General features: G+C 45.0%; 1 protein-coding gene across 3 annotated transcripts in view; it reads left to right on the top strand.

The window, feature by feature from the left end:
* ARFGAP3 (ADP ribosylation factor GTPase activating protein 3) overlaps positions 1–27,619 on the top strand; it is a 54,991-nt gene that overhangs the window by 686 nt on the left and 26,686 nt on the right. The window contains exons 2-9 of one of the 3 annotated variants that reach the window (XM_060164845.1): positions 6,260–6,378; positions 13,913–13,985; positions 16,362–16,493; positions 17,499–17,582; positions 20,456–20,543; positions 23,574–23,636; positions 24,933–24,979; positions 25,562–25,704. In XM_060164845.1, coding sequence (XP_060020828.1) covers positions 6,260–6,378; positions 13,913–13,985; positions 16,362–16,493; positions 17,499–17,582; positions 20,456–20,543; positions 23,574–23,636; positions 24,933–24,979; positions 25,562–25,704 — 749 coding nt within the window. The remainder of the gene's footprint in view (positions 1–6,259; positions 6,379–13,912; positions 13,986–16,361; positions 16,494–17,498; positions 17,583–20,455; positions 20,544–23,573; positions 23,637–24,932; positions 24,980–25,561; positions 25,705–27,619) is intronic. The other 2 variants (XM_060164846.1, XM_060164847.1) reach the window with 2 other exon arrangements.

The following is a 27,619-nucleotide window of genomic DNA, read 5'->3' on the forward strand; positions in this document are numbered from 1 at the left end:
AACTCCAGCTGGTAGCCCTGGGCGCTCGGGGAAGCTCGGCTCGCCACCTCCCTGCCTCCGAGCTCACCTCTGAAGCTCCTCAGGGAAGCTGTGTCCTCTGGTGGCAGCCTCAGTTTCCCTGTCTGATAAAGCTGCTAAGTGATCACTGCTAAGTGGCTTCGCGCTCTTGTCTCTTGCTAAGAAAGCCCACCACAGACCCCTTTCCCTTCCTTCCCTTTTGTCTCTCGCTTTGGAGATGGGGGTTTTCCTTTTTTTTTTTTTCATCTCCAGAGACTGTCCCTTCCCCCCACCCATGACTCTTACAACTTTTCGCTACTGGCTGGAGATGTGGTGACACATCGGGCTAAAGTGACACCCTCTGCTGAGGATCACAGGTCAGAGTGGAACCTGGACAGTGCAAAGGGCCGTCGTGTCAGCATGGACTCTGTGTGCCATGACATGATGGCATAGAAAGAAAGTCCCAGAGTTTTACAAAACTTAGATGTCTTTGTTTTAGGTCTAGGTGGAGGGGAGCCCATGTTTTTACAGCCTAAGAGAAGTGAGCAAGGAAACAGTTTATAGGAGTTGATATCTGATGAACGTAGGAAAGTCAGGAGGGGAAAGAGGTTCCAGGAATTCTCCAGTGCCGATTTCTTTGCTATTTTCTTGATTTTCAAATTTAGGTTAATCTGTTTATAAAGAGGGGTTGATGTAAACTAGACCAGATTAGGATCTGCAGTCAGCAGTGTAGAAACTATACATTTTTTGGTCTGCTTTATCTCAGAAACCCAACATATATTCTCTCTGACTGAATTCATCAAAAGATGTCCCGTTTAAATTAGAAGTCAGTGTCTTTATACCAAGAACACTTTTGAGGGACGTGTGTGGGCTTGCTTGTAAATTGTTATCCAGACCCTGGGACTTCCTGTCACCTTGGGCAGGTTACTTGACTACTTCGTACCTTATTTTCCTCATCTGAAAATGAGGCATGAACTAGATCTAATTCAGAGAGTTATTGTGAGGATTAAATGAGAAAATCCAAGAAAAGCACCTAGAGCAGTACCTGTATATGCTGGCCCTCAATACATGTCAGCAATTTTTTGTTGTTATTATTATTTTAATTATGAACAACACACTTGTAGAAAATTTTATATTCTGTAGTAGGATTTATAAAAGCATCGAGCAAAAATATTTTCTGGTAGTGTTCCACAGTCTTGTGCTACATTTCTTTTTTTTTTTTCTTTTTTTGCGGTACGCGGGCCTCTCACTGTTGTGGCCTCTCCCGTTGCGGAGCACAGGCTCCGGACGCGCAGGCTCAGTGGCCATGGCTCACGGGCCCAGCCGCTCTGCGGCACGTGGGATCTTCCCGGACCGGGGCACGAACCCGTGTCTCCTGCATCAGCAGGCGGACTCTCAACCGCTGCACCACCAGGGAAGCCCTGGGCTACATTTCTTGATTAAGACTTTTTATTTGGTTGTTAATAAGAAACCATTACCTAAGCAAAGATGAAAACTAGTTTTAATGATGTGGAAGAGTTAATAAGCATTTTTAAAATGAGATGGTTAAAAAGAGCTCTAAGACACACAAGACAGGAAAGTACTTAAAGAAAAACTCCTCAGTTTACTTTTAGAATGTGGTGTCCAATTCTCCCTCTCATGTATGATGGCTCTTTACTCTGGATCAAAGGTTTTAACTCAAAGGGTCAATTTTCTAGTTTGTGAAATCCTCCCTTGTCTCTGCTCTTCCCTTAGTGTTATATTGGTTGTTTGAGTTATTCAGCAAATATTCATTCAGCGAATACCAGTTAAGCACCTGCAGCATGCCGGGCACTGCAGAGCACTGAGGATGTACTGATGGAAAAAGAGACAGGCTCCTGCCTTCAGGAAGCAGATGGTCTATCTAGTGCCTGGAGGACAGATAAAGGGCTGCCTGGCGGGGTAAGAGGCAATGTCGTGAAGGGGTGACGAGTGCGCTCCGGGGCAGACTGCCCGGGGTCCAGTCTCTGTGATACCACGTCTTAGCTATGACACTTAACTTCATGTTTCCTTAGTTTTCTCTAACACGGGGATGAAAACTGGCGCTATGTACTCTGCAGGGAACTTGAAATGTGCAAAGTGAACATGCAGGGCCCTTGTTTCAAAAGTACTAAGAATTTCAAGATGAGACAGCAGAGCATTAACCACCTATGGGCGCTTCTGTGTGCAGTGTCCTGTGTGACTGCGTCGATCACACACAGGCCCGGAAGCTGGCCCAGATGGGCATAAGAACAGTACCTTCTTATAGGGTTGTTATCAAGATTCTGTTGGCCAACAGCAGTGCCTGACATGGAGCAAACACTCAATATTAGCTGTGATTTCTATAGTAATTATTCTGACCATGTAGCAAAACAAATTGTTTGTCCCAAACTACTTTTTATCACCATAAGAACTGATACTCTGCTTAGAAGACCATATCTCCACTTTGGTTTAGAATTGCCCATCAAAACAAAATGGAGTCCCTGCTCCAGCAGAGAGCCAGACTTGGATTTCGAACTGCCCTCTGACCTCAGATCCCACAGGGCCCAGTCTCGGCTCGTGAGCTCTTCTACCACCTGTATTTGCATTTGGTGCCTGCTTTGTGCCAGGCTCAGTGCTCAGCGCTCAGCTCGGGTGCACAAGGCCCCAGCCCTCACAGAGCTGCATTCTGCAATTCCTCATCTGTTTTTTTTTTTTTTTCAGGAGAGAGAAGGATTATTTATTTATTTTTGGCTGCCTTGGGTCTTCCTTTGCTGCGTGCAGGTTTTCTCTAGTTGTGGCAAGCGGTGCATGGGCTTCCCATTGCGGTGGCTTCTCTTGTTGCGGAGCACGGGCTCTAGGCACGCGGGCTTCAGTAGTTGTGGCACGTGGGCTCAGTAGTTGCGGCTCGCGGGCTGTAGCACACAGGCTCAGTAGCTGTGGCGCACGGGCTTCGTCGCTCCGCGGCAATGTGGGATCTTCCCGGACCACGGCTCGAACCCGTGTCTCCTGCATTGTGGAATGGATTCTTAACCACTGCACCACCAGGGGAGTCCAGAAATGGATTTATTTAGAGAGATACATATTCTGTAGGCTGAACATGGTCTGTCTCAAAAGGCGAGAACGGCCTTGGGAGAAACACACTCCAGACAAGAGTGCGGGCCATCTCGGAAGGCGAGAGGCCTGCAATTCCTCATCTTAGTTGGTGGGTCAGGAGGATTCTGAGGCTGCTTGTTAGAAGCCCCGCTGCTGTCTTTTCGTAACCAGCCTTGCGACCACCTTGGGAGTGATTCTCAGACTTGCCTGCTCTGGGCTGTGTGCGCCCAACCTCTGGGTCGTGTCCCTGCACAGGGCCATTTCCTGCACAGGCTTTTGCCCCTTCTGCCCTTTTAGACTCTATTCTTGACATCCCACATGCCACTTGGGCCCTGTCTAGAAAACTTTTTGCATCCTGTCCTTGCTTACTAAGGTTCAACAGTATAACTAGTTGTCTTGCCCGCTGGGACTGCTAGACTGGGCTCCACGCGGGCTGACTCTTCCCAGGCCACTTTTGTACGTGCACTCTGTGTGTGTCGGGGGCGTACTGATAGTGACAGCTGTTAGCTAAGTGAGTGAGGGATCACAGTGGCCTCTTGCAGAGGGGCGGCACCTTTGGCAGAGTCGGGCCCACTGTTTGGCATCCCAGGGGTGGGCATTCCTTACTCTCATGGCTGTTACCACAGGGCATCTTCATTTCCGTGTCCTTTACTCCCACTTCAGTGGCCTGTCCGGGGCGGGGGTAGGGGGAGATGGGGAGACTCAGCAAGCGTTTGTGGCGTCAGTGCCGCCATCCACTTAATACCTCAGCCTCTGCCACAGTGCCTGGCACGTAGCAGGCAGTCAGTAAACACTGGAGTGAATGCCTGGTGCCTCTCATGTCAGCTGTCAGCCCTCTAATCCTGCCTGCTTATTGTGAACCTGTCACCATGAGGGGCTTTGGAAAATCCACGCGTGTTTTCACGCTTGTATTGCCCTCAAAAGGCCAGAAGCGAGCTTGCTTTCCTTTTTTTTTTTTTTTTTTTTTGGCCACACTGCATGGTGTGTGGGATCTTAGTTCCCTGACCAGGGTTTGAACCACTCCCCCCTGCATTGGAAGCGTGGTGTCTTAACCACTGGACTGCCAGGGAAGTCCCCAGATCTTTCCTGATGGTTTTAGTTGAGACAACTTTCACATAGGTGGCTCTGCCTATAAAGCATACCTAAAAGATGGGGGCTTTTAAAAAACCTCCTATTCGTGGAATTTTTTTTTTTGCAATATGCGGGCCTCTCACTGTTGTGGCCTCTCCCACTGCGGAGCACAGGCTCCGGACGCGCAGGCTCAGCGGCCATGGCTCACGGGCCCAGCCACTCCACAGCATGTGGGATCCTCCCGGACTGGGGCACGAACCCGCATCCCCTGCGTTGGCAGGCGGACTCTCAACCACTGCGCCACCAGGGAAACATATTTGTGGAATTTTTACCACTCTGTTGTGCTGATGTTAATTAATTACAAATATTAATTCCATGACAAGCACTGTGTATTTTAAAGTACTTTTGTGTCCTGTTATCAGATGAAGAATGTTTGACTTCAGTGTTGAGGGGGCTGGTGCTAATTTTTGAGCTGGTAATAAGTTTTATAAGTTGTTCATTTGACTAACATGTATTTCCTGAATGCTTTGTATGGGTAGATCACTATTTTTCAGGCTCTCTGGGAGATGAAAAAACACACAGAAAACATTTATTGAGCGTTAGCCACGTCCGAGCTCTGTGCAGATGCAGGCGGAAGGCAAGGTGAGGGGAGGGCCCCCAATGCTGCAGGAGCTCTGAGCTGTGCAGGAGGGGGCCCACTCCTTGGACATGAGCTGTGTGTCTGAGTAATAACAGTGACCTGGACAGAGTGGAAGGGGCAGAGGTCATGAAGGACACGGCATTTCACGCAGGAACAGCTCTCTCTATTAGCATCTATTGTGGAGCTCAGCATCTTAAAACAGCAAACACAAGTTGTCTCACACAGGTTCTGAAGGCCAGGAATCTGGGGGTGGCTCAGTTAGCTAAAATATAGTTTTATTTTTTCTGGAAAACAATTCAAAACAAGTCTATTATTTGTGGAATTTTTAACTGTCCTGTTGTCCTGGCTCTAATTACTCATAAGTATTCATTTCCACAACAAGCACTGTGTATTCTAAAGTACGTTTGTGCTCCTGTTATCAGGTGAAGAATGTTGACTTTAGTCAGTGCTGAGGAAGGAAGGCTCAGGGCTTCTCAGGAGGCTGGGGCCTCCACTCCAAGCTCACTCACGTGGTGGTCAGCCAGCCTCCGCTCCTCACTGGCTGTTGGACTAAAGGCCTCAGTTCCTCTCCACGTGGCTCTCCCCACTGGGCGACCCAGTGTCCTCAAGACATGGCACCTGGCGTCCCCCAGAGCCAGTGATCTGGGGGGAGAGCGAGAGAGAGAAAGGAAGCCCCAGGGTCTTTTATGACCTCACCCCGGAAGGGACGCGCCAGCACTTCTGCCATATCATTGGTCACACGGGCCTCCTGGGCAAATCGAGGGTGGGGATTACATGAGGGGGTCAGTACCTGGAGGGCAGGATCCAGGGGAGCATCCAGGGGGCTCTCTTCCTCTGGCTGGGGAGAGAAGAAAAATGCACAGACGCCTGACATTTGGTAGAGCCACTGCCCAGGGGACAGTGAGGCCTTGGGCCTTTCCAGCAGGGGACATCGCTGTCTAGCGTTCATTCACGTGAGTGGCAGGAACCCTGTCGATGCTTCATGCGTGAGTCATGTTTGAGGCAATAAACACATCTAAGTTCTCTTCACTACGCATACTACGTACTATTATAATAGATATGCAAAAATATATAACTTATATAATTAATGCATCATATTAATAGTCTATTGATATATAATTATATAATACAGTAACATTATAATAATAAAAGAAATAGAAATTTGAGGTTTTAAAAAAAAATCTAGGTGAGATGTTTTTCTAATAACCAGTTTGTTTATCTATTCTTCTTTTTTTTTTTTTTTTTTTGCCGTACTGTGCAGCTTGTGGGATCTTAGTTCCCCCACCAGGGATTGAACCTGGGCTCTGGCAGTGAAAATGCTGAGTCCTAACCACTGGACTGCCAGGGAATTCCCTCTAATAATCAGTTTAAATTGTAAAGATTAAGCAGCTTTGAAGCCACATCCTGTACTGTCCTATAGGGTGGCTCATTTGGCTAATAAGAATCGATGAATAACTGAATTTTGAAATTTTCTTTCAGGTGTGTTTTGACTGCGGTGCCAAGAATCCCAGCTGGGCCAGCATCACTTACGGGGTGTTCCTGTGCATCGACTGCTCAGGGTCACACCGGTCGCTTGGTGTCCACCTGAGTTTTATTCGGTAAGGGGAACTTTCCTCACTGGGGGTGGGAGTGATTACCTCGTTACGTGGGTCTCTCTCCCCTTTTCCTTTATGTTTGCTTTGACGTCAGGTAAAATGAGAGGTTGGTTATGAGTCATGGAGATTTAAATCTTGTGTAATTGAGTAAACTCGGAAAATGAATTATTTTCTACTTGGTCGCTGTGCTGTAGAGCTTGGTGTGAGAGGAAGCACTGTTGAAGCCACAGTCAGAACAGAAGCCTTGAGGCAGCATCTCCTTTTCCTTTCTTGTCTCTGATAATTAGCAGCACACAGGAGTCTTGCTCTGACGCCTCCTGGGGGAAGGGGTCTCTGTCGCTCCTCCAGGTGGACAGTCACTGCAGGTGGCAGGAGACCCTCGTCAGATCAGGGCTGCGCCCCCAGCAAAATCCGGCAGCTCAGCCTCCAACGACACTTACAGCAGAGCCCGAGGGAATGATTTTTGCATGAATTTCAGTGGCATTTTCAAATGTTTGCAATGTGAAAGACGTGGGCTGCCTGGACCCCTCTGGCTAGTCCCTATCTCTGCTCTGACCTCTTGGTAGTAGCCTTTCTGGGGCCTTTGTGGCCATCAGAGAAAGATGCCCCCTCTGGACACAGTCCCACAGTCCAGTAGGAGGCTGGAAGTACAGGGGCACTTCTGAGCAGTCGTGGCTCAGATCTCTGTACGGCTGGCCTCCCCAGGTCAGCTCACCTGTTTCCCTGCCAGTTCTTTTTCCAGGGAAGGAGCCAGCTAGGCAGGCAGGCTGTTTGAAATCACGGCAAGCAGTTTTATTTTATATTATGACTTAAGGAATACTGATACTACAGTGTGATTACCATACAGAGCATTTGTTCCTGTAGGGTAAAATCTATGATAATTTGTAACGAGATATTTTGTATCCTGGCGCAAAAACTATACAGTAAGAATAACAACATAACTTTCTTTTTTTTTAGACATTTATTTTTGGCTGCATTGGGTCTTCGTTGCGGCGCGCGGGCTTCTCGTTGCAGTGGCTTGTCTTGTTGCGGAGCACGGGCTCTAGGTGCACAGGCTCAGTAGTTGTGACTCGCGGGCTCTAGAGCACAGGCTCAGTAGTTGTGGCGCACGGGTTTAGTTGCTCCGCGGCATGTGGGATCTTCCTGGACCGGGGCTCGAACCCGTGTCCCCTGCATTGGCAGGCAGATTCTTAATCACTGTGCCACCAGGGAAGTCCCCATAACTTTCTTTTTAATGGATTAACTGAAGAAAACTTTATGTACTTTCTTGAGTTCTTTTTTTCAGAAATCAGTTTATCAAAGCAAAATGGGCTAAATGTTATTATAGCCATAGAACTCCATAGGTCATGATTTAGAAAAGGGAATTCTCTTGGGTGTTCTTACTACTTCCAGAATATCTGTCAGTTTCCTGTCTTCTTTTCTTTTTTCTTAGATGCTGGACCCAGGATATTTTTAATACACTCTCCTGATCTTGTCTCTTTTTGAAATGTGGAGGGATTTGGTTGCCAGGGCAAGTTTATTCTTCATGTACTTTTTCCCCCAGGTCAGTTGTCCCCAGTTAGCACGTGGTGACCCACTCTGTCCAGAGGTCGCAATGCCTAGACTGAGGCGATGCGTAGTGTGTTGTCTTCCTTTCTCTCTCACTATGCTCTTTCCCTCTTCCTCTCTGCGAGGTCCCGCCCATCAGAACCTGGCCCTCCCTTTTCCTCACCACTACAGCACACCACCAGCTTAAACCGTTCCAGGAAATCAGGTGGTTTTCTGACGTGTTCCCCAGCTGAGGGAAGGGCTGCCTGAGAGCCTGATGAGGCTGGACAGCAGGGCCTGTTTGGGATGTTGCAGGTTTAATCACTACCCTTTTAAAAGTTAGATAAATATAACTGTATGAATCATGATGCTTATAAATGATTCAAGAACAACTGTTTTAAAAAAAAATCACTGTACATATAACCCAAGGGCAACAGTCTAGGATTTGGGCAGGAGAAAGTCAAGGATGATGAGGGTGCTAAGGATTTTCTTTTCATGAGGCGGAGGGCTGCTCTTTAAACATTTTTTATTGATTAAAAAATTTACAGGGCTTCCCTGGTGGCGCAGTGGTTGAGAGTCCGCCTGCCGATGCAGGGGACACGGGTTCGTGCCCCGGTCCGGGAGGATCCCACGTGCCGCGGAGCGGCTGGGCCCGTGAGCCATGGCCGCTGAGCCTGCGCGTCCAGAGCCTGTGCTCCGCAACGGGAGAGGCCACAGCAGTGAGAGGCCCGCGTACTGCAAAAAAAAAATTTACAAACATTAGTTCACTGGGGAAAAAAATCCAAACAGTCCCAGAGTATATAAAGTAGGAAGTGAAAGTCCCTGCTCTAGAACCCCCTTCCCCTCTCCTTCCTCTCCCCGTGCTAGCTGGCTGCACAAACACGTGCACACACACACACACACACACACACACACACACAGAGTCCCATTTCCCAGGCATGAACATATTAACAGTTTGGCATGGGTGGAATGTTTATTTAAAAGGAGGTTTTGTGTTTTTTTAGTTTTTTTTAAATTAATTTATTTATTTTTGGCTGCGTTGGGTCTTCGTTGCTGCACGCGGTCTTTCTCTAGTTGCGGTGAACGGGGGCTGCTCTTCATTGCGGTGCGTGGGCTTCTCATTGTGGTGGCTTCTCTTGTTGCAGAACATGGGCTCTATGCGCGTGGGCTTCAGTAGTTGTGGCACACGGGCTCAGTAGTTGTGGCACAGGGGCTTAGTTGCTCCGCGGCATGTGGGATCTTCCCGGACCAGGGCTTGAACCCGTGTCCTCTGCATTGGCAGGTGGACTCTCAACCACTGCTCCACCAGGGAAGTCCGGAGGTTTTGTTTTGTTTTGTTTTTAAGTAGAATTTCAAGTCAACGAGTTTACAAAGGGAAAAAAATTTTTAGACTACGGCTTTTGCCAAGCAAAAAGGAAAAGACAGGTTAGGCATCTGCGGAAATGGCAAACTGCGCTGGGAACTGACTGCAGAGTGGACCTGATTGTCTGGCCTCTTCCCACCCTCCAGGCCTCGGAGCTCTTCACCCAGTGCCTGTGATGCTGAGTGTCCCAGTGCTCCTCTCTCTGGCTCTGTTTTTTCTCAAGTTCACCATTAAGTATGTCATGGGCTGTGACAAGTGCAGGGGGTCTCACCCTTGTCACTGTTGGTGGGCTGGGGGTACAAATACAACATAAATAAGAAGATAAACTATAAAGAACATTGATAGAAACAGAGCATGGTGTCTACTTCTGGTTGGAAAATTAGGCAAAGTGTAAAGGAGGAGGTCACATTTGCAGTGAACTTCGAAGGTCTGGTGAGATTTTGATAACGGAGACAAGGTAGGGAAAAAGGAGGGCCGCACTCAGACTTTACGAGAAGATATAGAGGTGGGAAAAAGTGAACTGTTTAGTAGCTAGTTTTTATATGCATAGGAAAATGAGGAGAAATAAGATTCAAAGGGGAAGATCTGTGTGGCCTTGGGAGGGCCAGTCTGGGAGCTTAAACTTTATACTCCTGAGGCCCTTGGGGGGGTGCACGTGGGAAGGGAAGGCTGACGTGAGCCTGGGTGCAGTAGGCACCCCAGAGATTCACAAGGCAGTGCTAGGTGGGCGGTAGGTGTGAGGATGCTGCAGCTTGGCTGCTGGGGGTCTGAATCCCGTTGCCATCCCTAGCTGTTGGTAAGGTGAGCATGTTCCTTACCTCTCTGTGTCTCAGTTTCCTTCCCTTAAAAGTGGAGATGAGAAGGCTTATACTCATCTTAGGGCTTTGGGAGGAGTGAGCAAATGAACTCACATGAATCCTGGCACGTGGCCAGACCCCAGCTTGTTATTTTCGTTTTGTAATTTTTTAATAAATTTATTTATTTTATTTTATTTTATTTATTTATTTTAAATAAATACCAGTGCTCCCTGGCAACAGTGAGAGGCCCGCGTACGGCAAAAAAAAAAAAAAAAAAAAAACCAACTAAAATTAGAATTAACATATGACCCAACAATCCCACTGCTGGGCATATACCCAGAGAAAACCATAATTCAGAAAGACACATGGGGACTTCCCTGGTGGCATATGGTTAAGAATCCGCCTGCCAATGCAGGGGACACAGGTTCGAGCCTTGGTCCAGGAAGATCCCACATGCTGCAGAGCATCTGAGCCCGTGCACCACAACTACTGAGCCTGTGAGCCACAACTACTGAGCCCGTGTGCCACAACTACTGAAACCCATGTGCCTAGAGCCTGTGCTCCGCAACAAGAGAAGCCACTGCAATGAGAAGCCCATGCACCACAACAAAGGGTAGCTCCCGCTCGCTTCAACTAAAGAAAGCCCGAGCACAGCAACAAAGACCCAACACAGCCAAAAAAAAAAGGCACATGCACCCTAATGTTCATTGCCGCACTATTTACAATAGCCAGGACATGGAAGCAACCTAAATGTCCATCAACAGAGGAATGGATAAAGAAGATGTGGCACATATATACAATGGAATATTACTTAGCCATAAAAAGGAACGAAATTGCGTCATTTGTAGAGACATAAATGTACCTAGAGACTCATACAGAGTGAAATAAGTCAGAAAGAGAAAAACAAATATCGTATATTAACACATATATGTGGAATCTAGGAAAATGGTATAGATGATCTTATTTGCAAAGCAGAAATAGAGACACAGACAGAGAGAACAAACGAATGGACACCAAGGGGGGAAAGGGGGTGGTGGGATGAATTGGGAGATTGGGATTGACATATATAACTATTGATACTATGTATAAAATAGATAACTAATGAGAACCTACTGTATAACTCAGGGAACTCTACTCAATGCTCTGTGGTGACCTAAATGGAAAGGAAATCCAAAAAAAGAAGGGAGGGACTTCCCTGGTGGCTCAGTGGTTTAGAACCTGCCTGACAATGCAGGGGACACAGGTTCGGTCTCTGGTCCGGGAAGATCCCACATTCCACGGAGCAAGTAAGCCCGTGTGCCACAACTACTGAGCCCACGTACCACAACTACTGAAGCCTGCGTGCCTAGAGCCCGTGCTCCGCAACAAGAGAAGCCACGGCAATGAGAAGCCCATGCACTGCAATGAAGAGTAGCCCTGCTCGCCACGACTAGAGAAAGCCCCCACGCAGCAACGAAGACCCAACACAGTCAAAAATAAATAAATAAAATAATTTTTTTAAAAAAGGGGATATATGTATACGAATAGCTGATTCACTTTACTGTACAGTAGGAACTAACACAGCATTGTAAAGAAACTATATTCCAGTAAAAATTAGTTTAAAAAATGTTGTAAGGCAGATTAGCAAATTTGAGTACGTATATCCTCAATTTTAGGACTTTTAAAAATGTTGGGGCTTCCCTGGTGGTAGGGGCTTCCCTGGTGGCGCAGTGGTTGAGAGTCCGCCTGCCGATGCTGGGGACGCGGGTTCATTCCCTGGTCTGGGAGGATCCCACATGCTGCGGAGCGGCTGGGCCCGTGAGCCATGGCTGCTGGGCCTGCGCATCTGGAGCCTGTGCTCCGCAACAGGAGAGGCCACAACGGTGAGAGGCCCGCGTACCGCAAAAAAAAAAAAAAAAAGTTTAAGGTCAGCCCACATTCAGGTACCTATTATGTTCCTGTGCTAGGAGTTGAGAGAAAAATGTGGGACACTCCTGTTCTCTGGAGCTTGCCGGTTATAACAGTGTGACAGCGTCACCACGATGATGGTAATGATTGCGGTGATGAGAATTTTAGCCATGTGGTGTTTACCATGAGCCAGGCACCTTTCAGATATTAGCTTATTTAATTTCTGTGAGAGCAAAATGGATAATACTGTAATTATCCCTACTTTACAGATGAGGAAAGTAAGGTGCAGAGAGGTTAAGTAATTTCTCCAAGGCCGTACAACTCGTAATGGCAGAGTTGAGATTTGCACTTTCAGGCTGCCTCCAGAGACTGTGCTGTTAGCTGCCACCCTGTGACCAAGGGGGGTGGGGATGGCACCTAACTCAACTTGAAAATGTGGTGACTAAGCAAGATCTTTCAGGGAAAGGATTTCAGAGCAAGCTATATAACTTAGTCACCTTGCTTGGTAATCACATTCTAAAAAGAGATTTTTTTTTTTTTTTTTTTTTTTTTTTTTTTTGCGGTACGCGGGCTTCTCGCTGCTGTGGCCTCTCCTGTTGCGGAGCACAGGCTCCAGACGCGCAGGCTCAGCGGCCATGGCCCACAGGTCCAGCCGCCCCGCGGCATGTGGGATCCCCCTGGACCGGGGCACGAACCCGTGTCCCCTGCATCGGCAGGTGGACTCTCAACCACTGCGCCACCAGGGAAGCCCTAAAAAGAGATTTTTTTGTCTTTATAAGAAATCTGTTTCTTATAAAGTATGGTTTAATTTTTACTTTTTATATATTACCATGAAGGCGATTTGTCCTATGTATATGTAATAATAATATGTATTAGTATTTTTATTAATCTTATGGTAGCTATTGGCTTCAAAATAACATCCTAGTATTTACGAAAGTTAAATGATACCAATAGGCAGAGAAATAAGAGAAATAGGAATGGCAGCATAAAAGACATTTTTTGGTGAATCTAAAGCTTCTTTTCTTCCTACCTTGCCCATTTTGTAAAGGGTGTTCAACCTATACCCATTTTATTTTATTTTATTTTATTTTGAGATACGCGGGCCTCTCACTGTTGTGGCCTCTCCCATTGTGGAGCACAGGCTCCGGACGCGCAGGCTTCGCAGCCATAGCTCATGGGCCCAGCCGCTCCGCGGCATGTGGGATCTTCCCGGACCGGGGCACGAACCCGTGTCCCCTGCATTAGCAGGCGGACTCTCAACCACTGCGCCACCAGGGAAACCCAACCTATACCCATTTTAAAATGTCCACATTCCTTTCCAGTTAGTGTGGGACAAGCTAGTGTTGAATATGGGTTAGCCTTGCCTTTTGCTCATGTCTGTGGATTCAATAGAAAAATTTCTAATATTGTCGCGCAGTCATATCTTGCTTTACGGTGATCACTTGGTGAATTGCTTTTGTTAGGGACTACAATTATTGCCTTTTTCTTGCTCTGATTTGATCTTAGGTTATAGGTAATTAGGGCATAAGGTGTCGGTGGGGGATAGGAGGCACTTGCAGTTTTCACTTAAGCAGCACTAAAACCTGAGTTTCCTCCGCTCCCTGGTGGTGGTGATGTTGAGTGACCTTGAGACTCCCTTCTACTTGATGGTAAGACTGTGAGCACCCTCCAGGCTCCTGTTAGGGGTCACACTGGACAAATCGATAGCCAACCTGAAAAAAATCCAAACAGTACATCTATTTTTTGGAGCCTTGGCTTCTAGGAAGGGTGAGAGGGGCCAGGAGTGGCTTGTACCAACTGTTGTGCACCCTGGAGTCCTAGCACCCTGGAAGCCTGTGTCACCGTTAACACAAACAGAATTCTTCAGGATCCGGAAGATCGAGGAAAGCTTATCCTCAAAAGTTTAGTGGCTTGATTATGGGGAAGAACAGTATTAACATTTAAGAATATTTTTTCCATTTAGATCTACAGAGTTGGATTCTAACTGGTCTTGGTTTCAATTGCGATGCATGCAAGTTGGAGGAAATGCTACTGCAGTAAGTTCATTTCAGACTTGTCGTTTTCTTCTTGTATAAATATGTGTTGCACTAGTGAAGAAGTTTAACGTTTCCACGTAAGAGTTTGGGAGGCCCTGTCGGACCTCGGGAAGACATGGGCTTAGGAGCTGGACGACCCAGCTCGCTTGTTTATCCAGAAATCTATTCAAAACCTAGTAAACACGAAGCTCTGGGCTAGGATACAGTGCTGAACAAGACAGATGAGACCCCGCCCCTACAGGCAGAGACAGAGAGCAAGTAAAGCAGTAAATAAACAAAGTAAAAGGTGGTGGTAAGTGATTTGAAGAAAATTAAACCAGGAAGTGATGGCATAGAGGAATTGGGAGACTTCTTTGTGATAATACAGTTCTTTAGTATCTGAGGGTGACTTTTGTACTCAGATGGAATGCTTCTAGCTTCTTTTACCTGAATTTTATTTAATTTATTAAGTCTACAGATTAAAGAACCTGTTTTCCAAATCTTCAATTACAGTTTATAAATATCATGTATCAATTTATAAACTTAGTAATTTCTGTGTAAAAAATAACTTTTTAAGTGTTCAATTAATTTATAATTTTAAAAGAGCAAATTTCCTTAACCCCATTTACAAACCTAGTTAAGGATCCTCACACATTTTAAACTTCATTTACAAATTCAGTATATCTGATTTCTAGAACGCTAAACTGTCAGCCTTATAAATCTAGCCAGCAAAATCATCCTTTATATAAAATACCATCGTGTTTTTATGCCAAAATGATATAGGTTGAGTAAATAGAATTCCCTTAGACGTACCATTAAACATTCAAAGTATTGGAAATCAAATTTGTCTACATATTATGTCTAGCATCAATTAAATATTTAAAATTAAAACAGTAAATCTAAAATAGTAGTCTTCAAAATACCCAGACTCCCCTGGACCAGCGTATCTCAGCGTTTTTTCATTATTGTTCCTTAAGCAGGAAAATTGAATTAATAGATGAACTTATTTTAAATCTAAGTTGGATTTAGTTTTCCCTAGTGAGAGAAATTAAATACTAAGGAATATGATTTTGTCAGGTAAGGGTGATCTTTGGAAGGCTACAAACCATTGTAATAACTAAGATTTTTTTTTTCCACTTTCCAGGAAACCATTTTTGCCCCTGTTGAGAATGCGTGCCTTAAGTATTTCAAGCATGTTATTAGAAACCCATACCCATTTTCATTATGTCCACAAACTTGTTCCTCAGCTTAATACTGTGGGCTTGATAGTATCTGTCCTTGTTAGTTTTATAAAACTAAAACTAAAACTAAACCTTCCTAGGCTGCAGAGTCCCCCACCAACTCCAGAGAGCGGCTTCCTCGTCTCAGCCAGTGGAGATGGGGCGGATGGGGTGAGGCAGGTCAGTCAGTGGTCCTTCAGCTCAAGCAGTGGGATTGGAACCATCCTGCCTGGGTTTGAGTGCCAGCTCTGCCCCTCGCTTGTCTGTGTGACGTTGAGCAAGTTGTTGAAACTCTCTGCTTCAGTTTCCCTGAGAGTCTGGCCACGAGGATTTGACGGGATGGTGCCCACAAAGGACCAGACAAGACCTAGTACATGTGGGTGCTCCGTACTGTTACTCATCCCATTGAGTTAATAAGAGGATCCCTCATGCAGGCTTTTAGAACACCTGCTTCAATTAAGATATGAATACTGTAATTCATTGTCTGTACATAGATCAGAGGTGGTTGAAAGTAGTGTCCTCTAATTGTCTAAACATCTGTTTCATCACCTTGCCTATGCTGTGGTCTCCGCTGATGAAGAAATAGTGCTCGACAAGGAGGTTAGCGTGGCTCCTGACTCATCAAAAATTCCAATGTAGGGAGCCCCCGGTGGCCTAGTGGTTAGGATCCCGGGCTTTCACTGCTGTGACCCGGGTTCAGTCCCTGATCGGGGAACTGAGATCCCACACGCTGCACAGCAGAGCCAAAAAAAAAAAATCATCTCATATAGATACAAAGAAAAAAAGAAAAAAAATTCCAGTTTAGTGGAATCTACACTAAAGTGGGTTCCTCAAATTAAAAGTAGTCCCGAGTGGAAAGCGTCCCCCCAAGTAGCACTCTGGATGATGGAGGTGGCTTAGTGGAGCAGGAGGTGGCTTAGTGGAGCAAGGAAGGGCCAGTTATGTTGTCTTGTGAGGCACATCTCATGTCCACTTTTACCAGAATGTTAATGTTACATCTGTGGAAGGTATTACCCCTTTTACAAGGAAAAATTTTATAAAAATTTTTCATGGTTTAAATTATTTTGGTTTTCACTAGTATTTTCAAAAAAGTCCTTCATAGCATGCAGTAATGTTTTTGATCACCACATTGGATTTAATGCAGCGATGCTGTTAACCCGCGTACTTTCCTTTGCAGTCTTCCTTTTTCCATCAACACGGGTGTGACACCAACGACACCAATGCCAAGTACAACAGTCGCGCTGCCCAGCTTTATAGGGAGAGAATCAAGGTGCTGGCCTCCCAGGCAACCCGGAAGCACGGCACTGACGTAAGCACAGCGGGTTGTAGGGGGGGGGGGTCTCCTTCAGAGGAACATTTGTTTCGGTAGAAAAAGTAGTTTTTACCCCAAACAGTAAAACTCGCTAGCCGGCTTCTCTTACAAGGAAACCGCGTGTAGTGGATTCTTACTATTCACGGTCCTGCTTGATAAGTTTGCTTTGACACTGCACGAGAGTCCTGCAGCATCACCTTTGTCAGCTGATCAACACTAACCTTATTTTACCTGTGTTTCTGTTTAAAGACACCTTCTTTAGTGTATGTTGTTGACTCACTGACACTGAGCTGGCGGCCAGGGGCATCGCGGCTCGAGCTGAATGACGCTCAGCTAACTGCATCCCTGTGCTTAGGAACGCGAGGTGGCGCTTCAGCACCGTGCTCGGGACCGTTGTAAACAATGGGTCCACCAACAAAAAGCACGAAAATGTGGAAAGCGTGTCAGTAAACAGCCCGCAAAAGGGACCCGTGTTTACAGCAGGAGCCGAAACAAGGAAGCAGAGCGTCGCCTTGTTCCACCTCAGCTGGGAACGTGCACCTGGGGTGACAGATTCTCTGCTGCTCTGCGTGTGTCCGTGCAAGATGGCAGATTTGGGGTCACAAGTCAATTGTAGCATGTAGACAAATTCGCAGATGTGGAATCCACAAATGATGGGGGTTGACTGTACTTTGGAACCCGCCCTTAGACGTGAAGCCCTGGCTCTTTCCTTTTCCACAAATGATGGGGGTTGACTGTACTTTGGAACCTGCCCTTAGACGTGAAGCCCTGGCTCTTTCCTTTCCGGAAATGGCTTGGGGAGCTGGCGATTGCCTTCCACAGGGTCTGGTGGCAGAAGTTACTGGATTGATGTGTTACTAAAATGTGCTCAGGGGCCCTGACTTTACAATAATGGAAAGTACAAATCTTTAGCAGACAGGCCTCCAGAAAGGGAGTGAAGAGCATTAAATAAACACTTTGAAGCAAGTGAAATGCTGAGCGCTGCATGTGTTTTTGTTCCAGCTGTGGCTTGATAGCTGTGTGGTTCCACCTTTGTCCCCTCCACCAAAGGAGGAAGATTTTTTTGCCTCTCATGCTTCTCCTGAGGTATGTGTTACACTTCGCGTAATTTTCATGTGTGCTTCTAAGGCATAACTAAAGTTATCAGCAGTAAAGTTATAAAGGGCATATATTTTAAATGTTTCAGTTAGGATATAGGCTAAGCTGCTGTAGCAAACAGCCCTGAAATGCAGTCAGGCCTGGAATAAGGTAGGAGTTCATTTCCCACCAGCAGTGCAGAGGCGGGCCGTCCAGGGCTGACCGGGGTATGGAGTTTGCTCTTCTCACTGTGCGGCTCCTCCCTCAGGGTGCAGAGTGGCTGCTCCAGTTCATGACCTTTCCCAGCCAGCGGGAGGAGGACAGACATTCGGGAGAGCAAGCGCCCCATCCTTTTACAATCTAGAGGTAGCACACGTCACTTCTGCTCATAGCCTGCTGGCTAGAATTCAGTCCCGTGCCCTATACCCAGCTTCGAGGGAGGCTTGAGGACGTCTTACTAGGGGTCTCCCTAGTGCAGTTCAGAGCTTTGGAACTGACAAAAGATGAAGACGGTTTTTTGTGGGGTTTTTTTGTTTTTTTTGGTTTTTTTGCAGTACACGGGCCTCTCACTGTTGTGGCCTCTCCCGTTGCGGAGCAGAGGCTCCAGACGCACAGGCTCAGCGGCCATGGCTCACGGGCCCAGCCGCTCCGTGGCATGTGGGATCTTCCCGGACCGGGGCACGAACCCGCGTCCCCTGCATCGGCAGGCGGACTCTCAACCACTGCACCACCAGGGAAGCCCGTTGTTGTTTTTTTAACCCAGATTTTAAGAGCGGTTTGAATCTCATTGTCCCTATTTAGCTGTGTACGTAGAACATACCTCAAGGCTATTGTGAGAATGAAATGAGTTAACACAGATAAAAGTAGCTGGTACCCAGTGCAGAGGAAGCCTTCAACAAGTGCCGTTTCATTAACCTCATCTTCGTATTCCGATAAGAGTAGTAACAACAATCCCTGGTCCCTCTGTGCATTTTCCCCAAATCGCTTAGATCAGGAACATGAGGCCTGCAAAGCCTAAAGTATTTACTCACTGGTCCTTTAAGGAAATGTACGCGACCCCTGGCTTATAGCCCCAGATGTTCTGTTAGCTGCCCTGCATCTTCCAGTCCCGATGGGGAGGGGCCACCGTTTGCTTAACTGCTACTCAGTCCTTTAACTGATTTTCAAGAAAAAATTATGTAAAGTTGTATACATTGCTAAACCTTGATTTTTTTTTGCTATTATAATTTGCACATTATGTACATGTTATCTTTGACAGAATCAGTAGTTACCAGAAATAGTTATCAAAAAAGATGGGAACAGAAAACAAAAGAGAAGCGTGTGCTGTCATGATCTGCTGCTACTGTTTAATATAGAACTAGATACAGAATATCCATGATTAGTAGCTGAGAAATGTTAGCAATAGAAATGATGGGCTAAAAAGAGGAGAGAGATGAACAGTTTGGTGTGGATTAGAGTTGGAGACATTAGTATGAATTCATGTTCATTTTAGTGTCTCTCTGTCTTTATGTATCTATATGCACACGCACATGCGCGCACACACACACACACACACACACACATACACATGATAGAGAACTAATTGCAGATACGTGTGTACACACGGGTTAGTACACACAGATATATGACCTAGCTCTGTCCACTGAGAGGCCTAGAGACAGTGACACCCCAGGACAACAGGCACACCCAGCACCCACACCTTGGTTTCTAAATGCTGTTTTCCAATGGAAGGACCCAGGGCTGCCTTTGGAGAGATGGCCGATTCTAGGACTGGGGCTGCTGCGGCAGATAAGCCTGGAGCGCCCTATGGTGCTAGAAGAAAGGAAGTGCTAGGAGGCCGGGCAGAGGGAATGGACGAGGACATGTCTGAAGGACTCGGGAACCAACCTGGAAGAGGTGCCGGTGGTCAGAGCTGGAACGATTTGAACAACAAAATAATGATAGTATTGGACTATAATCCAAAGAATAAATAACTATCCATACTAATATAAGTGGATGGTTGCATAAAGAAATAGAGGGAAAGGACAGTCTTCCTTACAGAAAATTCCAAATCTTGCATATACCTCTCCACCCTTCTGGAGGTGGGGCTTAACCCCCCTCCCCTTGCATGTGGACTGGACTTAGTGACGCTTCCCAGGACTAGAGGATGGAAAGGGGAAACCGGTAACTTTACAGGGAAAAGATTGCCAGGCGCCAACCTAACCAAGTGAAAAAGATTGTCATCACTAGTGCACAGTCGTGTTGACATGAGGCACTGAGGGGGCACCTCCTCTCTGCTGTTCTTCCCCCAGACCTAGTCTAATCACAAGAAAACATCAGACAAACTCAAAGTGAGGGGCATTCTACAAAATATCTATCAGTACCCTTCAAAAGTTTCAAGGTCCTGAAAAGCAAGGAAAGACTGAGAAACTGTCACAAAGCGGAGCAGACTGCGGAGACATGATGAATGCAGCGTGGGGTCCTGGCTGGGCCCTGGAACAGAAAAGAGACCCTGGTGGGAAAACTGGTGAAACCCAAATAAAGTCTGGAGCTTAGCGAATACTGTACCAGTGATGACTCTTCGCTTTGACAAATGTACCCTGGGTATTTTAACATCAGAGGAAGCTGGGTGAAGAGTCTATAGAAGCTTTTATCTTTGCAACTTTTGTGTAAGTCTGAAATTATTGCATAATAAAATTTTTATTTAAAGAAAAGGAGGAGAAATAAGGAATTTGAGCATGGAAACAGAGACTTAAGAACAGGTATATTTTAATATCTTATCCTTCCTTCCCACTAATCCAGGTAGGAAGGTGACTGTTTAAATTACTAGGTTTTTCCCCTGTTATTTGTTTTTTATGACTTTTCTTGCTTAGCTGGTAACGACTTTTCTCCCCTTGCTTCAGGTGAGCGGCACAGGGTGGACATCAGCACAACCAGAACCATCTTCTTTAACACCAGGGAACGTGGACGCTCCTCCAGCAAACAATGAAGGTAGTGCTGAGACCCGCCCTGTAGTGCTGTCCTGTGCTTCACTGGCATCTGTGGAACTACTAGAAAATGAGAATCTTGCATTTGCTAGGGAAAGACACCCATGGTCAGTTATAAAGTGGGGAGAAAAGATTACTGAGCACAGAATATGATGTCATTTTTATAAAAAAGAGAACCCAAATCACACACACAGTTAACACCAAATTGTTCACTGGAGAATGAAATTACTGAGGATTTTTACTTTCAACTTGCTACAGTTTGGGGTTTTTTTAAAATTTCATTTTATTTTATTTATTTTTGGCTGCGTTGGGTCTTCGTTGCTGCGCGCGGCTCTCTCTAGTTGCAGCGAGTGGGGGCTGCTCTTCATTGCGGTGCACGGGCTTCTCATTGCGGTGGCTTCTCTTGTTGTGGAGCACTGGCTCTAGGCACGCGGGCTTCAGTAGTTGTGTCACGTAGGCTCAGTAGTTGTGGCACACGGGCTCTAGAGCAAAGGCTCAGTAGTTGTGGCTCCCGGGCTTCAGTAGTTGTGGCTTGCAGGCTCACTAGTTGTGGCGCACGGGCTTAGTTGCTCCGCGGCACGTGGGATCTTCCCGGACCAGGGATCGAACCTGTGTCCCCTGCATTGGCAGACGGATTCCTAACCACTGCACCATCAGGGAAGCCCCCTAATGTGAATATTCTAACTCTTACAATTTATTAGCATAAAACACCTTCTGAGATTGAAGGTTACCTGCCACGGGAGGTTTAGTAACCTCTGAAGTTCAGATGTCTCCGTTTGTTTACTAACAGAAAGCTAAGGGAACTGAATGCAGACCAAGATGTTTTCTTGGAAATCTCTCAGAAGCTGCGTCCCTAGCTGACGAATTTCCCCTAAAAGGTTTTACTGTTTGGAATCCTGCCTCCTTTTGCACCTGCAACAACACTTTCCTCTCTCTTCTCCATCTAGAACTTTTCTTAAGCTGTGGTTAGTTAGGGAGACTTGTCGTCTCAAGGCTTAACCCAGAATTTCATGTGTTAGCATCGGGTGCAGTCTCAACTAAATGTAAGGGTCACGCAGTGAAAATGAGAGAACAAAAGAATTTTAACAAATAGAATATGGGGCCTGCAATGCTCTGCTTCTGTGTTGTTATTCACTGCTGTTCCTACGGTGCCCAGAGCAGTTCCTGGCCCAGAGTAAGTAATCAATAAATGTAGAATCAGTTCTCTTTCTACAGATTGGCATTATTCTCACTCATTCTGCTTTTGCCTATTTAAATGCCTTCACTAGAGTTTACCTTTTAAAAAATGAATAAAAATAAAATACTTGAGTTTACTGTAAACCACTGTTGGGCCTGCTATTTTTTTTAGAATAGCTTTATTAAGATATAATTTGCACGCCATAAGAGTCACCCTTTAAAGTATGCAATTCAGTGGTTTCTAGTATATTCACAAGGTTGTGCTACCATCAGTACTATCTAATTTCAGAACATTTTCAGCAGCCCAGAGAGAAACCCCTACCCACTAATAGTCACTCTCCATTCTCTCCTTGTCCCAGCCCCTGGCAACCACTAGCCTGCTTTCTGTCTCTAAGGATCTGCCTAGTCTGGACATTTCATATATATGGAATCATACTCTGTGTGGTCTTTTGTGACTGGCTTCTTGTGCTTAGCATAATGTTTTCAAGGTTCATCCATGTTGTAGCATGTATCAGTGTTTCATTTCTTTTTATGGCCAAATAATAGTCCACTGCATGGATATATTACATTTTGTTTATCCATTTTTAATGTAATAAATAAAATTAAATTAAAATAACATTTTTAAAATAAAAATTTTAATAGAGTTCCTAACCAGAATCATTTTTTTAGATCAACTAGCAAACAGAGCAGATTTCTTGGCAACTGAAAATTTAGGTTTCTATCACTGATATAATTGGTATTAGAATTTCCAAATGTTAACATATATTGGGTGTATAGTCCGCATATGTACTTGGTATCTCAGAACAGTTTACTTTATAAAGCATTTTTTAAAATTAATTAATTAATTTATTTATTTTTGGCTGCATTGAGTCTTTGTTGCTGCGCGCGGGCTTTCTCTAGTTGCAGCGAGCGGGGGCTACTCTTCGTTGCGGTGCGTGGGCTTCTCATTGCGGTGGCTTCTCTTGTTGCGGAGCATGGGCTCAGTAGTTGTGGCTCGCGGGCTCTAGAGCGCAGGTGCATGGGCTTAGTTGCTCCATGGCATGTGGGATCTTCCCAGACCAGGCTCGAACCCGTGTCCCCTGCATTGGCAGATGGATTCTTTTTCTTTTTTTTTTTTTGAATTTTTGGATTTTATTTATTTTTTTATACAGCAGGTTCTTGTTAGTCATCCATTTTATACATATTAGTGTATACATGTCAATCCCAATCTCCCAGTTCATCCCACCACCACCACCACCACCCCTTGGCCCCCCACTTTCCCCCCTTGGTGTCCATACGTTTGTTCTCTACATCTGTGTCTCTATTTCTGCCCTGCAAACTGGAGGCGGATTCTTAACTACTGGACCACCAAGGAAGTCCCTCAGAAGAGTTTACTTTAAAACACCAGTCCATGGGACTTCCCTGGTGACGCAGTGGCTAAGACTCCGTGCTCCCAATGCAGAGGGCCCGGGTTCCATCCCTGGTCGGGGAACTAGATGCCACATGCGTGCCTCAACTAAGAGTTCTCATGCCACACCTAAGGAGCCCACATGCCGCAACTAAGACCCATCGCAACCAAATAAATAAATAAAGTAAAATAAAACACTGGAGCATAAGGTAGAATTCCAAATGATATTAATTAGGGAGACCAATAACATTTTTATTCTACAAAGCAACTGGATACAAAATATACTTCTGTTTTAATGGACTTTTAAAATTCTTAAAATGATAAAATAGAATATGGAGCTAAAAAGAAAAGACAGTCATTGACAGAATTGGATAAGATTCGTAGTACTGAGCAAGTTGAGTGTATTATATATTCAAAAGCACATTTGATGAGTCTATATTCTGTGTTAATATCAATATTTTCAACTTTCAGGTGGACCAGAACAAGGACCAAGTGTGGAAGGTCTTAATGCACCAACAAAGGCTGCTCTAGGTGGTATGTGTTACCCTATATTGGGATTTAGAGAGTGAGATTAACTAAGAAAATAATGAATCCTGTCTTTACATTCTGCCTAGAACTCCAAATGTAATGAGATTTATTTAAGCAAAAATGCTCTTCTGTTTCGGCCGGCTTGGTGACTGTGAAGTGCAGCAGCCTCTGTACCCGGCGAAGGTTGCTCTTGATGCTTTTGATTTGCTGGTTTATGTCCCAGCATAAGCAGAGGTCAGAGCAGCCAAGTCATTCCTAGCTACTCAAGAACTCTTAGCATTTTCTTGTCTTTCTGATTTTATTGTAGGTGAACTTCATTTCTAATTTTTCATTATCGGGGAAATACAATCTGAAATTAGTGCATATTACACTGTATTAATTGGAAAGCAACTGCTTTGGTGAAAAATAACTAAACTATTAGAAATGTTCCAGATATTTTCGTCATGTATTTATAATAGACTTGTAGGAGATTGGGAGCAGATTATGTGACTACCGCAGTACAAATCTAAAAGAAAGTGATGAAAAGGAGAATTTCCATGGATGGCTTTTTCATACTTGAAATGTAGTGAGTTTATTCCCTCATTAGGACTAAAAGTTTTAATCTTTGTTGGTTGTGGTTTTATGCTATCTTTTTCCTGTTAAAGCACATTCTCACTTTGTAAGAAAATAATTTTTATTCTTACTGGGTCTGTTTTACATAATTCTAAACATAGAATATGTAATCTATGATTCAAATTTACCCAGAAAACAATTTTTAAGAAACTTTATCTAAAAGCATCATATATTTCTGTGCAATTTAGAATGTAATGCTACCAAAATAATAGAGTGTTTTATATTTCTTATTGGTTAATATGATAACATAAATCAAAGTGGAAAGCGCTTGACTGCTTTAGTTGTATACGTAATGCCTGGCTAACTTTCTGCTTTAAAACAATTTTGAAATTTTTTGAAGAGTAGAGATTAATAGGAGGGTTTGTTCTAATGTAATATGAAATGCTCCTGAAGAAAATAGTGAATGGGGCAAACTCAGTCTCTTTATTTCTCTTCAGTGGGGTGTCCCAAAAACATATGTAATCTCTGAGTTTGGATACTATGTGGAAATACTGAGGACTCTATTTTGATAAAGCTCTGTTCATGTAAAGCACACTCGTATACTTCTGGATGACAAACTAATGTGGAAAATGTTATAGTCTCTTAAATAATAAAATACAGTATCTTAGAATTTTAAAAAATACACTGAAAATATACACTGAAATTATATATTTCCATTGGTCTGACTTTCTACTTTTTATTTTTTGACAGAGGTTTCCTCTATCATAAAAAAGAAACCAAATCACGCTAAAAGAGGAGTGAGTATTATGTATAAAATATCTGGTAGTTCAGCTCTAAAATGGCTCATGCACTCAGAAAAGCCACCTTTGTCATTTTCCTTTTATTTTGAGCCATATCATAATGAATGTGGCTTTGATAAAAAGCTTGTTTTGTTCAATGAGGGGATGTTATACTTAGTGAAGATTTTCTAGAATGAGTGTTTAACATTTCTCTGTCAATGACAAAATTCTGAAAAAAATCAACAGAGGCTCCCTGGGAGTTTCTGTCATGGTTACGGTTCTAAAAGCAGTGCTGTCTGGTGAGGCTGGGCGGGTTGTCATTGGTTGAATGTTGCGATGCCGTGATTCCTTTCAGAGCCCCTGCTCTGGAGGCAGGTGCGGGCTTTGAGTCCCGACCTCATCACTTGCCGGCTGTGGGATCTTGGTTGAGTCACTTAACTGGCAGGATCTTCAGGTCCTCATCCATCACCCGGGGATGGAGACAGTGCTGGCCTCATAGAGTCGTGAGGACCAAGTAATAACCCTCGATAAATGTTAGCTTTTGTTGCAAACGTTTTCAAACAGTTTGGGTAGAATGTAATCTTATACTGTATCTTCTAGCTTGGGGCCAAAAAAGGAAGTTTGGGAGCCCAGAAACTGACGAATACGTGCTTTAATGAAATTGAAAAACAAGCCCAAGCCGTAGATAAAATGAAGGAACAGGAAGACCTTCTGGCCAGGGCGGCACCTAAGGAAGAATCGATGTAAGTTTGATTGGGTCATAGTAATATGTTTCTGAGATATGCTTTCCAAATGCCATTTATTCTTACATATGTGTGTGAGGAGGATAATGCAAAATTCAGTTTTATGATAACGAAAACTGCATGGACGTGTAGATTAGAAGGGGAGAGACCAGGGGAGAAGGAGGCAGTCGCCATTTCCGGTTGAAGCTGTGCAGACAGGATTGGGATGGGGTCGCAGGAAGGGAGAGACAGAAGCGCTCAGGAGGTACTTACGCAGGAAGGACGCTCAGCATCGTCCGTCATCAGGGAAATGCAAGTCAGAGCCCCAGGGAGATGCCACTTCGCTCAAGGTAGCTGTAATCAAGAAGACAGACAGCAAGTGCTGGCAAGAATGCAGGGAAACTGGAGCCCTCGTGCTTTGCTGGTGGTAGTTACCACATGACCCAGCAGTTCCACCCCTCAGTATATTCTCAGAGAAATTAAAATATGCCCGTGTAGCCACACCAGAACTTGTACATATGTTCATAGCAGCATTAATCCCTATAGCCAAAAAGTAGAAATAACCCAAATGTCCATCAGGTAGTGAATGGATAAACAAAACGTGTATGTCCATACAATAAAATATTATTCGGCCATAAAAAGGAATAAAGTACCGACACGTGCCGCAGCATGGATAAATCTTAAAATGTTTATGCTAACAAAGAAACTGGCCACAGAAGACCGCATATTGTATGATCCCTTAGAAATGGAATGTCCAAATTAGGCAAATCCAGAGACAGAAGGCAGACTAGTGGTTGCCAGGGGCTGGGGGCAGGGGAGAGAACGCGGTGTGACCGCTAATGGGTGGGGGTTTCTTTTGGGGGTGATGAAAATGTTCTGGAATTAGATAGTGCTGATGGTGGCAGCCTTGTGAATATGCTCAACTGAATGGTGTACTTGAGAAAGGGGGATTTTATGGTATGTGAATTATATCTCAGTAATGAAAAAAAGTGTTTATAAGGTGAAGCCCCGTTGAACTGGGTGACTAAGTTCTAATTGTATGATGGAAGGTTGTGGGTATGGTGGCATCTGCAGAGCTTTTGAGGCTGGATCTTGAAGGAGTCTCAGAGTCAGACTTGGCACGGGGCCGGGGGAGAAGGAAGAGCCTAAGAGAATGAAGAAGAGGGAATCCAGGCGGTGGCACTGGGGTCCTTCCTGGATTGGGGACGTTGCAATGATGCTGGGGATCACCCTGAAGTCAGGTGGGCAGTTTTACATCACATCTGAGGGGAGTGCTGTGAAGAAGGGTGTGCTTTGGAAAGCGCGTTTGGTGGCGATATCCAGGACAGAAGGAACGGGAAAAAACTGGAGGCCAGGAGGCCAGACTGGAGACTTGTTTTAGGTAGATACTTAAGGTTCCTGGGAGGTTTTCATTTGTGTTGAGAACAGAAGGGACACATGGCCATCTGGAAAGTGCCCGTGACTGGGCATAGAGGACGGTAAGGAGAGAAGAGAGGAAAGGCGACTTGGAGTCCTGTTTTGTATGCATGTTTATTTTATTTATATGGTGTTTTCTCTTATTTTCACGTGCATCTGTTTTAGCTTGAGTTAATTACTACAGGCTGCCTAACGAAGAAAATACTTTATGAGGTTGTTTTGCGGATTCCTTTAGTTAATTCTCATTAAAGTGCATCGAACAGTGCCTGGCACATAGTAAGTGCTCAACCAGTGTCATTTCTTGCTATTGATGCTCAGAGGACCATACGATAAGCCAGATAATTTGAAATTGCTAGTTATTCCTCACTGTCCTTTAACTCACAGAACGTAGGGGGCAGCACTAAACTGTATTTGGGTAAAATGTGACCTGAAATGCTCTTTGTGAGGTTTGCTCTGAGTTCTCACAGACTTCACTTTGATGTCTCTCTGACTTAGCTAGGCTTTTTGACACTGGGCAAGG

Source organism: Lagenorhynchus albirostris, chromosome 11, assembly GCF_949774975.1.
Source record: "Lagenorhynchus albirostris chromosome 11, mLagAlb1.1, whole genome shotgun sequence".
Classification (NCBI taxonomy): Eukaryota; Metazoa; Chordata; class Mammalia; order Artiodactyla; family Delphinidae; genus Lagenorhynchus; species Lagenorhynchus albirostris.